At 35.4% G+C, this 19,531-nt stretch overlaps 1 protein-coding gene across 1 annotated transcript; it reads left to right on the forward strand.

Moving 5' to 3' along the window:
• The first annotated feature begins 11,945 nt into the window (after nucleotides 1-11,945).
• Nucleotides 11,946-19,313, forward strand: LOC131155946 (leucine-rich repeat receptor-like serine/threonine-protein kinase RGI4). Its single transcript, XM_058109401.1, has 2 exons — nucleotides 11,946-11,976; nucleotides 16,972-19,313. The coding sequence occupies exons 1-2, from the start codon at nucleotides 11,946-11,948 to the stop codon at nucleotides 19,311-19,313; spliced, it is 2,373 nt and encodes a 790-aa protein (XP_057965384.1).
• Nucleotides 19,314-19,531: the final 218 nt, after the last annotated feature.

The raw sequence follows: 19,531 nt of genomic DNA on the forward strand, positions 1-19,531 counted from the left end.
ACACTCTTATGTTTAAATTGAGATAGTTATTACCCTGAGTGTTGTTTGCACATATGCACCATTGAGCTTATAGTTCCTATATTGTTAATATGCATTGATTGATATTGTTGTACATATTTTCTTGATTAAAAGCATTCCATTTGTACACAAAAATTATATTGATTATGGTATTCCAGGCATGGGCCTGAAAAGGGAGACTTGCCCTAGTAAAAGTCCGAGATTGGCTTAGACCCGGTTAGAAAAGTTAGGTACACCATCCTGGTAAGGTGTAGTTATAGGTTAAGGTCGGCCCCATTAATTGACCTTGTTGTAAATAGTGCCACTCCACCCATTAAGTGAGCTATAGTGGAAACCCTCTTACTTGTATGCTCGAGGCAGGGACGTAGGTAGTATTGGCCGAACCTCGGTAACATATCATGTGTGCACTTTACATTTCAACACATTATATTTATTGCACATGTATGCTATTCTCAATCGTCTATGCATGTTGCATATGATTTAATTTTCGCACATTATATTTATCTGCGCATTTAGAATTGCATAGACAGACCTTAGGTTGTGTATATACTGCTGTTGGATAGTTTAACCTAGATTAAATTTTTAAATTTCCAATTCACCCCCCTCTTGGGAATACACCAATTCCAATAATTGGTATCAGAGCCTCATTGCACTTGGCTTAACAGCTTTTGTAAAAGATCACAATGGTTCTTATTGGTGTATCCCCATTCGGCGAGGGAAGATCACCTTCCAATCCTCCATTGTTTTGTGGTGTAAATTACACCCACTAAAAAATTAGAATGAGTGTTTTCATAATATCTAAAAATTGGAGGGCCTGGCAGGTGATTGATAAGGGAATTTGCATGCTTGTTAATGAGAATTATACTAATATGCTTACAAATTCACATGCCATGGATTTACTGTACTGGGCTTTAGATACTGATATTCTTCATGAGATTATGGCATGTAGTAGTGCACATGAGATCAAGGTTGAGCTTGAAAAGAAGTATGGAGAAACCCAGGAAAAGAGACCACCACTTCAGAAGCGTCTCGCTCAAATGATTTGGTAGTGGTAAATCACGAGATTAGTGCATTAACAAAACATGAGGTATATGATTCTTACTCTAGCTCGATTGATGATTCATATGTTGAATGTTGTGTTGCTACATGTGCTGAATCATCTGCTGAATATTGTGTTAATCCTATCATTGATGCGATTGATTATTCTCATGTAGAATACAGAAATATATTATGCATTGAATCATCTAGTGAATATTTTGATAGTCCTGTTAATAGTGCATGAAATGATTCTTATGAAAAAAATTTTGATATAACTTATGATGAATCATCCATTGTTTTGGTTGATGTTGCTGCATGCAATGATTCATTTGTTAATGATTAAAATAATTCCTGTAATGAATCATGTGCTAAACTGATAAATGAAAGCATGTCTTCGCGTGAAAAACTAGAAAAGACTTTATTGAAAATGAATAAATTTCTAGTTAAGTTATCGAAATAGAAAATATTTTTCAAAAATGAAAATGAAAAGGTGGCAAAACACTTGAATGATTCGAAAGAATATTATGCCACATTAGAAAAAAGAAATATTAAGAAGATACCGAAAATTATCTGCTTAGAAAAAGAAACAGATGATTATTCTAGAGTTTCATTTAAAATAGAATATGAAAAGAATAGTGATATTAAATCCTTAAGAGCCAAAAGAAATATTTTGCTCAAAAAGGGATCATACTTTAAGTCCCATGGTCATAAAAAAGCCTCGTTGAGTAAAACCAACATAAATAAGCATAGAACTTCACGAAAATCCAAAATTTTCTTATGTCGAAAAATTAAATGGCACACTCTATCTACTTGCCCATCTAGAAGTGCCAGAGGCTTAGGCAGGAAGATGGCATGGGTAGTTAGGAAAGCAAACCCCTTAGAACCTAAAGTGAAATGGATCAAAATTAACATTACATAAATATTTTTAATCTTCCTTACTTCCTAGGTTTAAGGGGTAGTGATGACTATAGGCTCGGGAAGTGGTGCATGCTTAAAATTCCAAATCTTAGTACATGTTTTCGCTATACACTATTGACATACTAAGAATCATAAGATAACCAAGCCAATACAAAAATTGAATAAAATCCTATAATTTTGGTTTATTTCTTTCATAGGAAATCTTTACCATGCCACGATCACATCAGGTAAAGATCCATCCTCTCATTGGTTTGTATCCTTGCTCCAAAACTGTGATCATGGTCGAATGATACATTCCAATCTCAAAAGAGCATTGGTAAAAATTATTCATATTCTCCTATATGCTCTTTGCCAAAACAGTTAGGACATTTTCTTTAGAATGCTTATCTTGTATAATGTCTTGTTACTACCAAAATACTCTTATGAATATATTAATAATTTAATCTTTAAGAGTATTTATCCCTACTAGCTTCATAAGCTCTCAAACGTTAACATAAAATTATTTAGAGCTTTATCTGATTTGATCAAGCTGAATGGCTAAGTTGATAGCACTATGTCTTAATCTAGATGAATGCATAAACTTCAAGGAGACCTATACACATGCATTTAAAATTCATAGCCATTCAAACTCAAGCCTCTCACTCGTTAGGATTCATGAAGAAAAGAGGCAATGTAGGCTTAGTTCATTTAAAGAAATACTCATTGTAACTTTTTGGACCTCTAAGCCTAAGCATGAGAAGCCAAGATTAAATCATGAAAAATCTAAAACACTTGGCTAAGCAATTAGAAAATTAAAATGGCATAAAATGAGTAGAGTACATAATTGAGGGGGAGCATTCATTCTTCATATCTGTATAAATTAAAATGCTCTCATATTCTTATATCATTTATGCCTATATGCCTATATGTGTATAGCATTGCAGCACTATCCATGATTTAGTAAATGGTTAAATTTTCTTTGATGGATAGTTTATGTCTTCTCCTAACATGAGCTACTATTGAGCTATATTGAATATTTTGAGTTCATCATACTACTCGAATGCATGCTTAGTCTAGAATGCCTCTTGCATGGTGGATGCAGTTGATGTGAATTGCATGCTGGTAGTGGATTTTAGGTTGTTGCGTGCTTTATATGATCTATCTGTTGAGAACAACCTATCAAGTACATGTTTTATGGGAAAATGCCCGATTTACAAATGGCATGATGCCAAAATTTCGACAGTAATTTTCTCAAAGTAAAACCTTGTACAAAGATGATTATGATAAAATAAATGTTAAAATCTTTTTGAAAGGATGAAAGAAAACTAAATGAAAATTAAACTTCATCCTGGCATAATCATCGGACATTTAGAGGAGCTCAGCTCCATCCCTATAGAAAAGGCTCAAAGAACTCATATGTATTAATTCACTTGTCAAATATAGAGGCTCTTCTGATATCCTTGAACATTATATCCTGCACTTGAAGTTCTATGATTGGATATGGAATGTTATTGGGTCATGAACTACATAGCATGCCTTAATACATATCCTCTGATGCATCTATGGTTTATAGGGACAACTATACTGATAAGGATAAATATAGTTGACTAATAATAAGTATGGTTGGTTTAAAACTTTTAAAATGAGGGCTTATACTACTAGGCATAATGAAATAATTGTCTATCTGGTATAAGTAGTTTATTACATCTAAACTAGAACTCAAATTGATAGGGGAAGCATCTAAAATTAAAATGCCTATCATATTATGCTCACAAATATTTTTAACTTAGATCTGTTTTTGAATCAAGTGTGGCATGTTCTTGAATAAAATGATTATATTGAAAATCTTAAGTTGAAATATGTAGTTTTTCCATAGTCATCTATTTTTGCCATATAATCTTGGTTTTATCTTCAAATATATCTTTAAGATCATATGGTTGTATTTTTCCAGTCATGAGATGTTTTATGCTTAAATATTCACCAGAAAAATTCTACTTGCATGTGCTTTAAATTAAAGTTTCTTTTTCAGTAAGCACCCCCAGTATTTTTTGACAACATCTTAAGAGGGATATATATATTATATACATATATATCTATTTACATAAATTTTTATTATTTGGCAAAAAAATATTTCAAATAAAAAAAAAATTATCTCTTGCCTTATTATTAATATTTCAAATAAAAAAAAAATTATCTCTTGCCTTATTATTATATACATATATTTTTAATTGCATAACTGGTTCGAGAACTTCATATGTAAATGCATGCAAACTTGTTAGACTGTGTTTGTGCTCAAACCAGCTATTTGCTATCATATGTTGTGTGCTTTAAACTCAAATCTTCCACGGGTCTTATGATACGTTTCAATTGCAATGGTTTGTGTATATTTATGGTCTAGCCTTATTTTCATGTTATTTAAATCATTTAAATGACCAGTTATATTGTTTGTGTGCTTAATTGCTATATTTCATACTCTATGAAGTTATCTTTGTCATTCATTGTGCACTATATGGCTATTTTATCTTTTGGATGATTGAAAGTTATACTTCTGTTTATTATTTTGATTCATACTAGACTATTTGAGTTGTTAGTTGTGGATAATTGTACATTTGAACTCATTCAAGTCATTTCTATATAGATATTGTTAGGAAATGCTCTACTTTAAAACGACATGTTGCCGAAATTTCTAAAAATCTTCCCAACCATATCTTGTATTTAAATTATTCTTATTCAATGCCTTGCCTATATGCTTCAAATTTATCATGACCCTTTTTGCTGTTGCTCAAAGGGGGACAACTTAGGCAAAATTGGGTATCTTGGGAAAATGGTTAAACTTTTAAAATCTTTACATTTCCCTTATGCATAGTTTCAGAGGGAGCCTTTCTTGGCTGTACCCACTTTTGCATAAGGTATTTGTCATCATCAAAAAGGGAGCGATTGTTGATCTTATAGGTCATACCCAGTTTTGATTATGACAAATACTTATGTATTTAATTTCGATCAAGTTTGTGTGCAGGTTCATATTTGTAAGATCATATGATGGCACTTGTTATCTTAAAGCAAAAGAAAACACAGAAGATTCACTTGTTGTAATTTTATATTATGTTTTATTTGAGTCTATAATAGTTAAATAGGAAAGGTCTGTAAAAATTAATGCATATCCATGCATATAGGAACTATAAGCTCAAAGGCGTTAGAATGACCCTAGGTCCCTACACATCACTTGGAAATCAAGAAACCTTAGACAAGAGGTTGACCGATGACAGGTTTTTTAGGCTAAGTTAAAATGCCTAAAAACCTTAGAAAAGACCCTAGGTCCTTGCACTTACACGTAAGATTATCCCCAAGATCACATATAATATCAGGAAAATCAACCGAATTAAATTAGGACTTAAAGGGCTAAAACACAAGGGTTTTAGGTGACCGAACTAAGCAAGTTAAATTTCCTCGAGCGACCGAACCATTGAAAGGTCAAACACTTGATCACCCTCGATCAACCGAACATCCATTTTTACTTTTTCCACCAACTCGGCAACCCGAACGTTCACGTTCAAAATTGCCTCGGGCTATCGAATACATGAGTTCGGTAAACCAAACTCAGGACCAGGTGACCGAATCTCAGACAAAATGGAAATCGTCTTTGGTCAGCAAACTGAACCATGATTCAGACACCTAAACTTCAAAAATCAACTTTTTCTATTGTGTCTGATCGAACAGACGAACCATGGGTCAAGCGCCCGAAACTCTCGAGTTGTTTTAAATTTTACTGTGGTTATTTTAAATTGAACAGGGTTAATTTTCTTAAATGGTTTGAAAACAAATTTAATAATACCCTACATATCCCCAACGGTTATAATATTAACCTATTCTATATATAGGGGTTCATTTGCTTGGATTAGGACCTAATTAGCAAAATTGATTAAGCAAAAACTCTCTGAAATTTCTTAAGCCTTATTTTTTAATACAAGCCCTATACACTCATATACTACCAATCTTTTGAGAAATCAAGCTTTGTGAGTGTTTTATTCATTGTTGGTTGTTGCTAAAAATCCTTATTTGTCTATTGCATATTTGATTTTCGAGTTGAGGGTTTAGCTACGTTTTGCCCCCGATTTTATTTGATAAAACTTTGTGTAGGAAAAATCTTATGGCTAGGTGAGTTTTTGCATTATTATTGCAAGACTCATTGGACTTGTATTTTTATGTGTGCAAAAATATTTTTACGAGCTTATTTTTGAATCTCTTTGTGCTTTGATATTGAGAAAATATTTTTGAGATATTATGATTATTCTTGGTACAAATCTTCGAAACCGTAAACTGTGATTGAGATTTTAATCTTTACATAATTTCAAAGATTAGCTTGTTGATACACTCTTGTGCTTAAATTGAGATAGTTATTACCTTGAGTGTTGTTTGCACATATGCACCATTGAGCTTATAGTTCCTATCTTGTTGATGTGCATTGATTGATATTGTGGTACATATTTGCTTGATTAGAAGCACTCCATTTGTACACAAAAATTATATTGATTATTGTATTCTGTGCTTAGGCTTGAAGAGGGAGGCTTGCCCTGGTAAAAGTCTTGGATTGGCTTAGAACCAGTTAGGAAAGTTAGGTGCACCATCCTGGTAAGGTGTAGTTGTAGGTTGAGGTCAGCCTCGTTAATTGACCTGGTTATAAATAGTATCGTTCCACCCGTTAAGTGAATCGTAGTGGAAACCCTCTTACTTTTGAGCTCGAGGCGGGGACGTAGGTAGTATTGGCTGAACCCCAATAACATATCATGTGTGCACTTTACATTTCAGCACTTTATATTTACTGCACATGTATGTTATTCTCAATCATCTGTGAATGTTGCATGTGATTTAATTTCTACACATTTTATTTATTAGCCCATTTGGAATTGCATAGACAAACGCTAAGTTGTGTATATACTACTACTGGATAGTTTAACCTAGGAGATAAATTTTTAAATTTCCAATTCACCCCTCCCCTTATTAGGAATACACCAATTCCAATAGGTTCAGTTGACTAAACTGCTACTACTAGTTCAACAATTTAGTTTCTAAATCTTCAAATGACTAAGACCTGAGTTCAGTCGACTAAAGACCACCTGACCCTTTAGTTTTCATTATCAATATCACTTGCTAATATCAATCGTGGGAATATTGATTTGTTAACATAGAACTTACATTCTCAAACTTTGAAATAACATCTTTTTTGCATAAAACATGATTCCTTGATAAAGGAACAACTGGGACTTAATTTGTGGATAGATCATACATCTTTTCAAAAACCTTACAGCATGTGAATCATAGCATAATTTATGATGTTTACGTTTAGTTGATTGAAATCTTAAATTAAAGTGTTTAGGTGTATGAGCTTGCTTGAGGTTTGTTCGTAGGACTAGGCCAACCATACTCGTCCTATATCATCTTGGTATGAGAACCTAGGTTGGATTAGGAGAACCTTCAACGTCCCATTTTCCCTTGGCCGAATTGACCTTCCCAAAATTCCCCTCAAGCCCATGACCTCCTTGCCAAAAAAATATCCCTTGGCCATGAGCCCCTTTCCTTTGTGTTTGTTGTGTTTTTATGGCTACCCGAACTGGGAATCATTATCATGGTTGTAAGAATGATATGAACTGTGACACACTTTTAGATGACTTGCAAAACCAAATCCATGTCTTGACCCAAGACTTGACCAATGCATTTGCAAGAATTGAGGGGTTGGAAGCTAGTTTAACTCCTAACCCACCACAAGAAAATCTAGGACAGCCCCTTAAGGTTGACAATGAGCTTGCTTCCCATCACTCTACGGAGCAGAACCACCTTCCAAGATAGAGGATACCACCTCAAGAATGACCTCTCATTCCTCCTCCGTAATGACCAAATGCTCCTAGAAGGTTCCAACGTCATGGCCTCTATGTTCCAAATTGGAATGATGAGGATTATGATGAAGAGGATTTTCAACCAAAGAGACCATATCATAAGGAAATTCATGATTCAGATGTCGATGTAATGAAAAGAGTGAAAATTAAAGCCCTTACATATGATGGTCAAATGGATCCAAAATTTTTTCAAGATTGGTTGGCTGAAATGGATTGATATTTTGATTGGTATAAAATGAATTACCCACATCATGTGAGATTTGCAAAAATGAGGTTGACTAGACAAGCAAAGCTTCATTGGGTGAATACTAAAAGACAAGAAGCTCGCCTTAGTCATAGACCTATAGGGATTTAAGGAAAGAAAGGTTGAAAGAAAAATATGTCCCAATCTCCTATAGAGAACGCCTCATGGATCAACTCTATAGCCTTAGGTAAGGAAGTTTCAGTGTGACCGAATACATGAGCAAATTTGATGAACTTTCCATTAGGTGTAGTGTGGTAGAAAGTAATAGCCAGCAAATTTCTTGTTTTAGAATTGGCTTGAAACCTAAGTTAAGAAAAGAGTTGTTTCCTTATCATATTGATTCACTTGAGCATGCATTTAATTTGGCATATGACTATGAGCAAATAAGTAAAGCTCAAATGGGAAGAAAATTTGGAAACACTTCCAATTATACTTACCAATTAAAGGCTACATCATATAAAAGGACTACACCCACCAACACGGGTCAAGTGACTTCTAGAGGTAGCAATCCCACCATCCAACAGTCATTGGACAAAGGAAAGGCACCCATGAATGGGTCCTTAACACAAAATTCTAGGAATGATGTGTGCTATAAATGTCACAAAAGAGGCCACTTTTCTAAACAATGTCTAACTAGAAATTTGGCAATTGAAAGAGAGGGTGAAGAGGATGATTCGGGAGACGAACAAGCCTATATCCCCGAGGAAGTAGCAAGTGAGGATGAGTTTTCAATTAAGGAAAATGAAACTGCTGATTTGAATGTCATGAGATGCATCGTGGTGACCTCTTGAGAACAAGAGGATTGATGCCGCACTTCTATTTTCCATACTTACATTAAGTGTAGGAATAAAAGTTACAAAATGAGTTGCATGAAAGTAGTTTCAAAATCAACCTTGAAAAAATTGAATTTGAAAGTTGAAGCTTATCCCCATCCTTACAAAGCTGCTTGGGTAAATGTAGCGACAATGCCCGTGAGCCATAAATGCTTAGTTCCCATCAAGATTGCAGACTATGAAGATAAAATTTAGTGTGATGTCCTTCCTATGGATGCCGCATTCATTCTTTTAGGAAGACCTTGGCTTTATGACCTTGATGTTTCAGATAATGGTCGTACCAACACCTATACCTTTAGGTGTAATGGAAAAAAGGACAAAATTGAGCCTAAAATTGATTAAAAGGACAAACAAAACAAGAAAAAGAAAGACTTGAAAGAAAAGAAAAGGTTGAAAATTCATTGCACATTTTAAATAAAAAGCAATTTGAACAAGAAAGCAAAGAAACACAAGTTGTCTATGTTGTGGTGACCAAAGAGAATGACTCCTCTATTCTTGAACATGAGATACCACCTAAGGCGTCAACCATACTTTTTGAGTTTAAGGATGTTATTTCTGAACCTCCAAATGAATTTCCTCCCATGAGAGACATTCAACATGCCATAGACCTTGTTCAAGGATCATCTTTGCCTAATTTTCCTCATTATAGGATGAACCTTAAAGAACATGAGGAATTGAAAAGGCAAGTTGATGAGCTGAGAAATAAGAGTTTTATTCAAGAGAGTATGAGCCTATGTGCATATCCCTCCCTTCTTACTCCTAAGAAAGATGGAACATGGAAAATGTGTATTGATAGTAGAGTAATTAATAAGATCATCGTCAAGTATAGGTTTCGTATACCTAGACTTGATGACATGCTTGATCAAATGGTTGGTTCGAAAATATTTTCAAAGATTAATCTAAAGAGTGGATACCACCAAATAAGAATAAAACCTGGAGATGAATGGAAGATTGCTTTCAAAATCAAATATGGCTTGTATAAGTGGTTGGTGATGCCATTTGGTCTCACTAATGTGCCTAACACATTCATGAGAGTGATGATCCAAATCTTGAGACCTTTCATTGGGCATTTCCTTGTTGTATATTTTGATGATATCCTAATTTATAGCCAAACAAGGAAGGGGCATCTAGTTCACTAGAGAAGAGTGTTTGAAGTACTACGAGAGCTAAAACTTTATGTAAACTTGAAAAAGTGTACTTTCATGACCTCACAGACAATCCTTTTAGGATTTGTTGTGATTGAAAGTGGAGTTTATGTCAACCCTAAAAAGGTCAAGGCCATTCCAAATTGGCCTACTCCTAGGAATATTCATGAAACAAGAAGCTTCCATGGGTTAACCACATTTTACCGAAGGTTTATTAAGAATTTTAGTACCATCATGACACCCATCACAAATTTTCTTAAGAAAGTTGAATTCATATGGCCTAAAGATGTAACCAAAGCTTTCTTAGGCATCAAAGACATGATGACTAAAGCACATGTGCTACACCTTCCTAATTTTCAAAAATTGTTTGAAGTTGCTTGTGATGCTTCTGGTGTAGGCATAGGAGGAGTGCTTAGTCAAGAGGGTCACTATGTTGCCTTCTTTAGTGAGAAATCGACTTATGCAAAACAGAGTTATTCCACCTATGACAAAGAATTTTATGATGTGATTCAATATTTGAGGCACTGGAGACATTACTTGCTCCCACAAAAGTTTGTACTCTTTTCTGACAACTAGACTCTTAGATTCTTGAGCACCAAAAGAAATTGAATCATAGGCATGTAAAGTGGATTGAATACATTCAGTAGTACACTTGTGTACTCAAACACCAATTCGGTGTTGAAAACAAAGTTGTTGATGCCTTGAGCCAAGTTGTGGCTACTTTACAAACCTTAGAAGTAAGAGTCATAGGTTTCAAGAGCATTAAGAAAGAATATTCCTAATGTGCTGGTTTTTGTGATATCTTTTTTGACTTGTTACAGGGACTTCCTGAATCCCATCCTGATTTTGTGATCCATAGTGGATTTCTATTTAAAGGAACTAGGTTGTGCATACCCTCTACATCTCTACGTGACCAGTTGATATGGGAATTGCATGCAGGTGATGCATAGGTCACTTTGATAGAGATAAGGCCATTGCCATAGAAGAGGATAGATACTTTTGGCCTAGTTTGTAAAGGGATGTTGCTAGAATTGTGTCTTATTGTGGTACATGCCCAAACTACAAAGGGTAAGAAGCAGAACACTGGATCGTATACTCCTTTACCTATACCTCATACCCTTTTGCGGGACATTAGTATGGACTTTGTTTTAGGACTCCCTAGGACTACTAAAAGAAATGATTTTTTATTTTTTGTTGCGGATAGATTTTGTAAAATGTCACTTTATTCCATGCAACAAGACACATGATGCATATAAGATTGCCACTATCTTCTTATGGGAAGTTATAAGGCTATATGGTTTTCCCAAGACCATTGTTTCTGAGAGGGATGTAAAATTTATGAGTTATTTTTGAAAAACCTTGTGGACTATGTTAGGCACCAAACTCTAGTTTTCTAGTGCTTACCACTCCCAAAGTGATGGGCAAAATGAGGTAGTCAACAGAAGCTTGGTTGACCTATTGAGATGTCTAGTGGGTGACAACATAGGTTCGTGGGATTTGTGCCTTCCTATGATTGAATTTGCATTTAATAGTTTAACAAATAGAACAACGGGATTGAGTCTTTTTCAGGTTGTCAGTGGTTACTAACCTAGGAAGCCCATAGATCTTATCCTATTACCTCCGTAGGCTAGAGTGAGTGAGCAAGCTGATGCTTTTACAAAATACATACATGATTTACACTCTAAAATAAGAATGAAACTTAACTTGAACAATGAACATTATAAATCTAGTGTTGATGTACATCGCAGGTTGCAAGAATTTTCATAAGGCGATATGGTTATGGTTTGTATTCATCCTGAGTGGATTCCATTAAGAAAGCTAAGAAAGTTGCATGCTAGAAAGATGGGACCTTTCAAAGTTTTAAATAAAATTAGTTCTAATGCTTACATGCTTGAAATTCATATTGATTTTGGTATAATCAATGTGTTTAATGTTAAAGATCTAGTTGTTAGCCTTAGTGACTACATGATCTTAATTGTCATATTTTGATGATAACAACCCATTAGTGGTTTTAAGTAAATTAATCTTTACATATCAATCTATGATAAGTACAAACTCAAATGCAAAGATCAAGTAAAATCTTAATAGGTTAGACATCATCAAAGAGTAGGAGATTGTTAGTCTTAGTGGCAACATAATTATATTTAATGTGTTTTGATGATATTAACTTATCTGTTGTTCCAAGTGTATTCTATATTTGCAAATCAAGTTAGTACAGGTACAAGTGACAAATACATGAAGATACTGGATCAAATGCAAAGATCGAATTGAGTGGACATTCGAGCACGAAAGATCAAAAGGACACTCACGTGGAAAAACTCAAGCACATCCAAGGAAGCTAATATAGAATCATATGTAATGGGGAGTGTTTGAGGTAGTATTTTTTGTAACAAGCTATCTAGCACTACCATTATCCCCTCCTTCCCTGTATACACCCCCATGGCCTCTTCCCTTTACACAGCATATCCACTTCAATCATTGTGTTCAAAGCTTGTTCAAAGGACTTCCGGCGTGATCTAAGCTCATGTTGAACAACATAAAGTCATCTGATGATTTCCTTGGGTAAGCTTGTTACTTTTTCTTAAAGCCCTTGTTGATTGTAAACCCTTGCTTGATGCCCAACCACCCTTATTAAAACAACCCCTTGAATCCCTAAACTTCCTTAAAATTTTTGTGTGTTCAAGCAACTAAAGTCATAGGTTGAGTCTATTGAACTGCTATTGCCAGTTTAGAAATTCAGTCTCTAAATCTTCACGCGATTAAGACTAGAGTTCAGGCAACTAAAGACCACCTGAGCCTTTAGTTTTCAATATTAATTAATATCACTTGCTAATATCAATTGTGGGAATATTGATTTGTTAACGTATAACTTACATTCTCAAATTTTGAAATAGCATCTTTTTCTGCATAAAACTTGATTCCTTAATAAAGGAACAATTGGGACTTAATTTGTGGATAGATCATATGCCATTTCAAAACCCTTACAACATGTGAATCATAGCACAATTTATAATGTTTACATTTGGTGATTGAATTCTTAAATTAAAGTGTTTAGGTGCATGTACTTGCTTGAGGGTTGTCCATAGGACTAGGCCAACCATACCCATCCTACATTAGAATCTAAGAAGAAAAGAAGAAAACAATGAAAGCCACAACTTGGGATGACTCCAGCTTAAGCAGCTCGGAAAGCGACTCGAGTGATCAAGAAGTGGCAAACTTTTGCTTCATGGTGATAAATGAAGAGGTAAATTCTTACTCAAACTTATTCAATGACACTAGTGATGAATCATGTAATAAATCCTATGAAAGCATGCCATCATACACTGAAATGAAAATTGAACTATTTAAATTGCATAAAAGTTTTGTCAAGGTGTCTAAGAGAAACAACACACTAAAAAGCAAGAATGACATGTTAATGAAGAAAATGGAGTCAACTCAATCCATTGAAAAAGAATATGATTTTTATATTGCTAAACTAGAAAGTAAGATCAACAAGATGTCAAAAGAACTAGAAAATGTAAAGTTACAAGCCAATTGTGAAAGTGAGAAAGACTCAGAAATAACTAGTCTAGAAAGAAAGATAGAAGACCAATCTAATATCATATACAATTTCACAAGAGGAAAAGAAAATTTTGACAAAGGGTTGGGTCTCAAAAGATGTTCTTAGACAAAGAGAGCATTGGATTTAATGGAATAGAAAGTAGGAGGAAAAAGAACCTCTACATGGGATATTTTGTAAAAGCTTCTAAAAACTATGTCTGCACCTCCTCAACCAATGCATATGCACACACCACATATTTCTTGTGTAAGAAGAAGGGACATATAATATTTGAATATTCATTTAAAATAAAACATGTTAAAACTAAAAAGGTATGGAGAGTCAAAGAAACCTCTAAAACAAACCTAAAAGGACCTAAGAAGGATTGGGTACCTAAAGTAACAACTTGAATCCTTTTGTAGGTATGTTTTAAGTCCACCCCTTCGAATGACAAGTGGTACTTGGACAATTAATCCTCAAGGTACATGACGGGAGATAAGCCCAAGTTCACGTCATTAACTCTAAAGCAAGGTGGACACGTCACTTTTGGAGACAATACTAAGGGTAAAATTATCGACATCGGCAAAGTTGGTAAGGAGCCATCTTTAATAATTGAGAATGTATTATTGGTTGAAGGTTTAAAGCATAACCTTCTTAGCATTAGTCAATTTAGTGATAAAGGTTTTGACATAATCTTTAAAAAGGACAAATGCATAGTTGAAAACACAGAAAAACATGAAATACTATTCATTGCAAACCAAGTTAAGTATGTATATTGCATTAACTTTGAAAACTTAGTATCTCAAGATGTAAAATTCTTTACAATCTTAAATGAAACCAATTGGCTATGGTGTAGGAGATTAGGACACACTAGCATGGACCTATTATCGACGTTTGGTAGGAAGAACTTAGTTAAGGGTTTACCCAACACAAAGTTCACAAAAGACAAAGTCTGTGGTGCTTGAAGAAGCAACTAATCTCCATTGGAAGGCCACTATAATTAATTCATCTAGATTTGTTTGGCCCCACTAAAACACAAAACCTAGGAGGAAAACAATACGCATTCGTCATAGTTGATGACTACTCCAAGTTCACCTTCATATCCTCCAAGGATGAGGTGTGTAAAATGCTCACCAACCTATGTAAGAAACTTTAAAATGAAAAAGGGCATGGTGTTTTACACAAAAGAAATGATATAGGTGGAGATTTTAAAAATAAAGATGTTGAAAACTTCTGTGATGAAAATGAAATTTCTCACAACTTTTCAAAACCACGAACACCTCAACAAAACGAAGTTGTTGAGAGAAAGAATGGATCACTACAATAAATGGCTAGGAGTATGCTAAATGAGCATAACCTGCCTAAATACTTTTGGGCTGAAATGGTAAACACCACCTATTATGTAATGAATAGAGTCTCAATTAGAGCGAACTTGAATAAAACCCCCTACGAGCTTTGGAAAGGAAAGAGACCAAATATCTCATACTTTCATGTATTTGGATGTAAATGTTTTGTCTTAAATGATAAAGGGGACCTAAGAAAATTTGATGCAAAATCAGATGAAGGAATTTTTCTAGGATATGCTCTAAATAGCAAAGCATTTAGAGTTTACAACAAAAGAACACTATTTGTTATAGAATCCATACATGTTGTATTTGATGAAGCTAATCCATTTTCTTCTAAAACCACTGATAATGATGATCTTAATATAATAAAGAGTTTAGAAGAAATAACAATTCATGAAATCAAAGATGAGAGCATTGAAACCAAAGAACCATGCTTCTAATGATGACTCTCTAGAACAAGGTGAATTGCTTAAGGAATGGAAATTTGTGAAGAACCACCCTAAGGACCAAATAATTAGTGAACCATCACGAAGGGTGTCCACTAGATCTTCACTAAAGAATCTGTGTGATCATTGTTCATTCCTATCTCAAGAGGAACCTAAGAACATTAATGATGCAATCAATGATGATTCTTAGGCATTAGCCATGCAAGAGGAATTAAATCAATTTTAAAGGAATAGAGTTTGAAAGTTAGTTCTTAGACCCAATGATCATTCTGTGATTGACACTAAATGGATTTATATGAATAAAAAGGATAAAAATGGAATTGTTATACATAATAAAGCTAGATTGATAGCACAAGGTTATAATCAAGAATAAGGGCAACTGTCTTGATCTTCCAACCCTGATACTCAAATGGATGATTTCCAAGGAAGAATCGAGACAAGTCATTTTCTCTTATGGAGGAGCTCTAAATCTCATCTTTGAGTATCTCGGTGTTACTCGCTCATCCACTTTATTCATTAAACGAAAATCCTATCATAAATTTTCATCAACCACCGTGAAACTCATGGGATATGTTTTAGATCGAGCACTTGGGTGGATACCTAAGCCCGGTAAATCTAGGGAAGGAAATGTGAATATAGAATTACAAGAAGATCAAACTCGTGGCCAAGATCGACAACATGAAAAGCCACTTGCTCCTATTGGTGCTACCAATATTGCTCCTTCCTAGTTTATGGATTTTCGTCATGACATGGATTCACAATTGAGTGTCATTCATGGAGATATGGACTCAAAATATAATGCACTCCAATAGTCAATACAGTCCACATTTAGTTCTTTCGATTAGCAGCTCGAACGAATTGAAAGCAACACAGGCAATGTTTCCTCATCAAAAGGGAAAGCTCCCATGGTAGTGAGTTGGAGTGATGAGGATGAAAATGATAATAAGGAGGACGAGACCTCATCTGGTGGTGATGATATTGATAAGGATTAGTTGTTCATTTTCTCTTACATGATGAAAACAATTGTTTTTCTTGTATATGCTTGTACCTTGTTGGTACTTATCTTGCATTTTTCTTTGAACAATTACTTTCACTTATTATGTCTTCTGAATCTATTGAAAACAACTCTTAATGGATGCCCAATGATACTATTGTGTTCTATTGGTCACTATATCCTGAATATTGTAAACTGCATGCTAGTTGATGATCTACAATACTAATGCTATGTTTTTTTATCAAAAGTTATATAATTTTTTTTTTACCTGCTACTTTAAATATATACCCACTGCTTTGTGAGTATGAATATAGTACAATTATTTTAAAAATAATGGACAAGAAAAAGTCTGGGGTCCGCAAGTACAGCATTACTGTTTCTGCAATCCTGCAACCGTGCCATAAGATTTGAAGATATTTTGTTAATTAGTAGCCGCCTCTCTCGCTCTCTCTCTCTCTGGTTTCGCAGGTGTTCACATTCTATATAAGCAAACGGGCCGGCGGTGTAAAACATAAGGAGTCTCAGAGCAAAAGAAGTTGGTTTTAAGGTAGACATCAAAATGTTTCAAAAGCATTTCTTCGTTCTTTATTTTCTTTTCCTCTCCTTGCTTCCAATGAAAATCACATTAGCAAGCATTGAAGAAGCGAAGGCTCTTCTCCAGTGGAAGGACAGCTTGTCTTCTTCTTCTTCCTCTCCTTATCTCAGTTTTTGGTCCATCGCCCACATTGAAGACTATTGCCACTGGCCAGGCATTGTTTGCAGCTCTGCTGATACCATATCCGAGATAAACCTCTTCAATGCCAACCTTACCGGAACACTTCAGCAATTCAATTTCTCCTCATTTCCCAATCTCCTGTACTTTAACCTCAGCAACAATAACCTCCAAGGTTCGATACCTTCTGCTATTTCGAATCTTCGTAATCTCGCGTTGTTGGACTTGAGCAACAATCATTTCACTGGCCACATTCCTCCAGGGATCGGAAACTTGTCCCAGCTTCAGTACCTTGTATTTTACAACAACACTCTCAATGGCACCATGCCTTTCCAAATTACAAGCCTTCAAAAGTTAGAGCACTTGGACTTGGGAAAAAACAATTTAGAATATACGGAGTGGTCAACCAGTTCTAGCTTTCCCCAGCTTACTCACCTTAGTTTTTCTGAAAATGAAATTAGATCAGAGTTCCCAAAGTTCATATCCAACTGCCAAAACCTGGTGTATCTTGACTTGTCCCAAAATAACCTCGTCGGAGGGATACCCCAATCAGTGTTTTCCAATCTGAGCAAGCTTGAATACTTCAATCTCACTGATAATTTGTTTCAAGGACCACTGCCATTGAATATTTCCAAGTTGACTGATCTCAAAGATCTTCGACTTACAGATAACCAATTCAATGAGTCTATTCCTGAAGAGATTGGTCTACTTTCCAACCTTGAAGTCCTTCACTTGATTAACAATTCATTTGAAGGGAAAATTCCTTCTTCAATAGGCCAGCTCCGAAAACTTCAGAGACTAGACCTAAGGATGAACAAGTTGAATTCTACAATTCCTCCTGAGCTTGGCCTCTGTACCGACCTCACCTATTTGGCTCTAGCTGTGAATTCTCTCACTGGGGAATTGCCTCTGTCCTTAACCAATTTGACCAAGATAACTGAACTTGGCTTGTCTGAGAATTTACTTTCCGGGGAGTTATTGCCTTCTTTCCTCTCCAGTTGGACCAAACTAATCTCTCTGCAACTTCAAAACAATAACTTCACTGGCAGTATTCCATCCCAAATAGGACTATTGACAAATCTTATTATCCTTTTTCTATACAATAATAATCTCTCTGATTCAATACCCTCGGAGATCGGGAACTTGACAGAGTTAGGGTGGTTAGGCCTTTCGGGAAACAAGCTCTCAGGTTCGATTCCTCAAACAGTGTGGAGTCTCACAAACCTGAAATCCTTACAACTTTTCTCCAACGAGTTCAGTGGCACTATTCATCCAGACGTTGGAAAACTTTCTTCAATTGTTAAGATTGATCTCAACACAAATCAATTACAGGGAGAGTTGCCAAACACTATTTCTCAGCTTTCCAACCTACAATTGTTCTCTGTCTACTCCAATAATTTTTCTGGCAGCATTCCACAGAATTTTGGGATGAATAGTCCCTCTTTGAACTTCGTCAGCTTTTCATATAACAACTTCTCCGGAGTTCTGCCACACAAACTATGCAGCGGTTTTGGCCTGCGATATTTTACAGCGAATAACAATAGTTTGGCCGGGCCACTGCCACAATGCTTGAAGAACTGCTCAGAACTAGTTAGAGTCCGATTCGACCGAAACCAGCTCACAGGAAATATTTCAGATGTATTTGGATCACATCCAAACCTTCTGCACATTGATCTAAGTGACAATCGATTCTCCGGTGAGATCCCTTCAAGTTTAGGCAATTCAACTAAGCTCGACTATCTCGACTTTTCGGGTAACAGCTTCACAGGAGGCATTCCAAAAGAGCTCCAGAACTGTGGGAGCTTATCGAGCCTAGATTTTGGCGGAAATCGCCTATCTGGTAACATACCCTCTGAGCTGGGCACCTTAACTAAATTGCAGAACAAGTTGGATCTTAGCAGCAATTCGTTCTCAGGTACAATTCCTCATACATTGGGGCAGCTTACCGAGTTGAAGAATCTCAACGTTTCCCGCAATAATTTGTCGGGAAGAATTCCGGAAACACTGTCCAATTTGATTAATCTAGTCCTTCTCGATTTCTCCTTTAATAATTTGGATGGTCCAATCCCAAATGGTACAGCTTTCCAAAATGCACCGTTCACAAGTTACATGGGAAACCAAGGTTTGTGCGGATTTGAATCGGGCATGCCTCCATGCAGCAGCAGCAAGTCCATGCAAACCCCACTGGAAATTATTACTAGCGAGTTATGACTTGGTCGTGCTTCAAACGGCGTGTGTGTTTGTATCCGCAAGCAGCGCAGTCTCCATTTTTAGGCTTTTCTGTTAATAAGAATGTTTGCGTGAGTAGCAGGCAGGCTGACTCCAAGCATGCTTAGCTTAGCTATGTCAACGATTTTCTTTTCAACAAATTGTAGGTGGTCTTTATTTTGTTTTATATATTTTGGAAAATATAGGTCTTTTGTTTTTCT

This window comes from Malania oleifera, chromosome 5 (genome assembly GCF_029873635.1).
Source record: "Malania oleifera isolate guangnan ecotype guangnan chromosome 5, ASM2987363v1, whole genome shotgun sequence".
Lineage (NCBI taxonomy): Eukaryota > Viridiplantae > Streptophyta > Magnoliopsida > Santalales > Ximeniaceae > Malania > Malania oleifera.

Coding starts and splice junctions, on each gene's coding strand:
- LOC131155946 (XM_058109401.1), top strand. CDS start 11,946: ATGCTTACATGCTTGAAATTCATATTGATTT. Junction 11,977..16,971: donor CTTGAAATTCATATTGATTT/TGGTATAATCAA, acceptor AGCATTTCTTCG/TTCTTTATTTTCTTTTCCTC.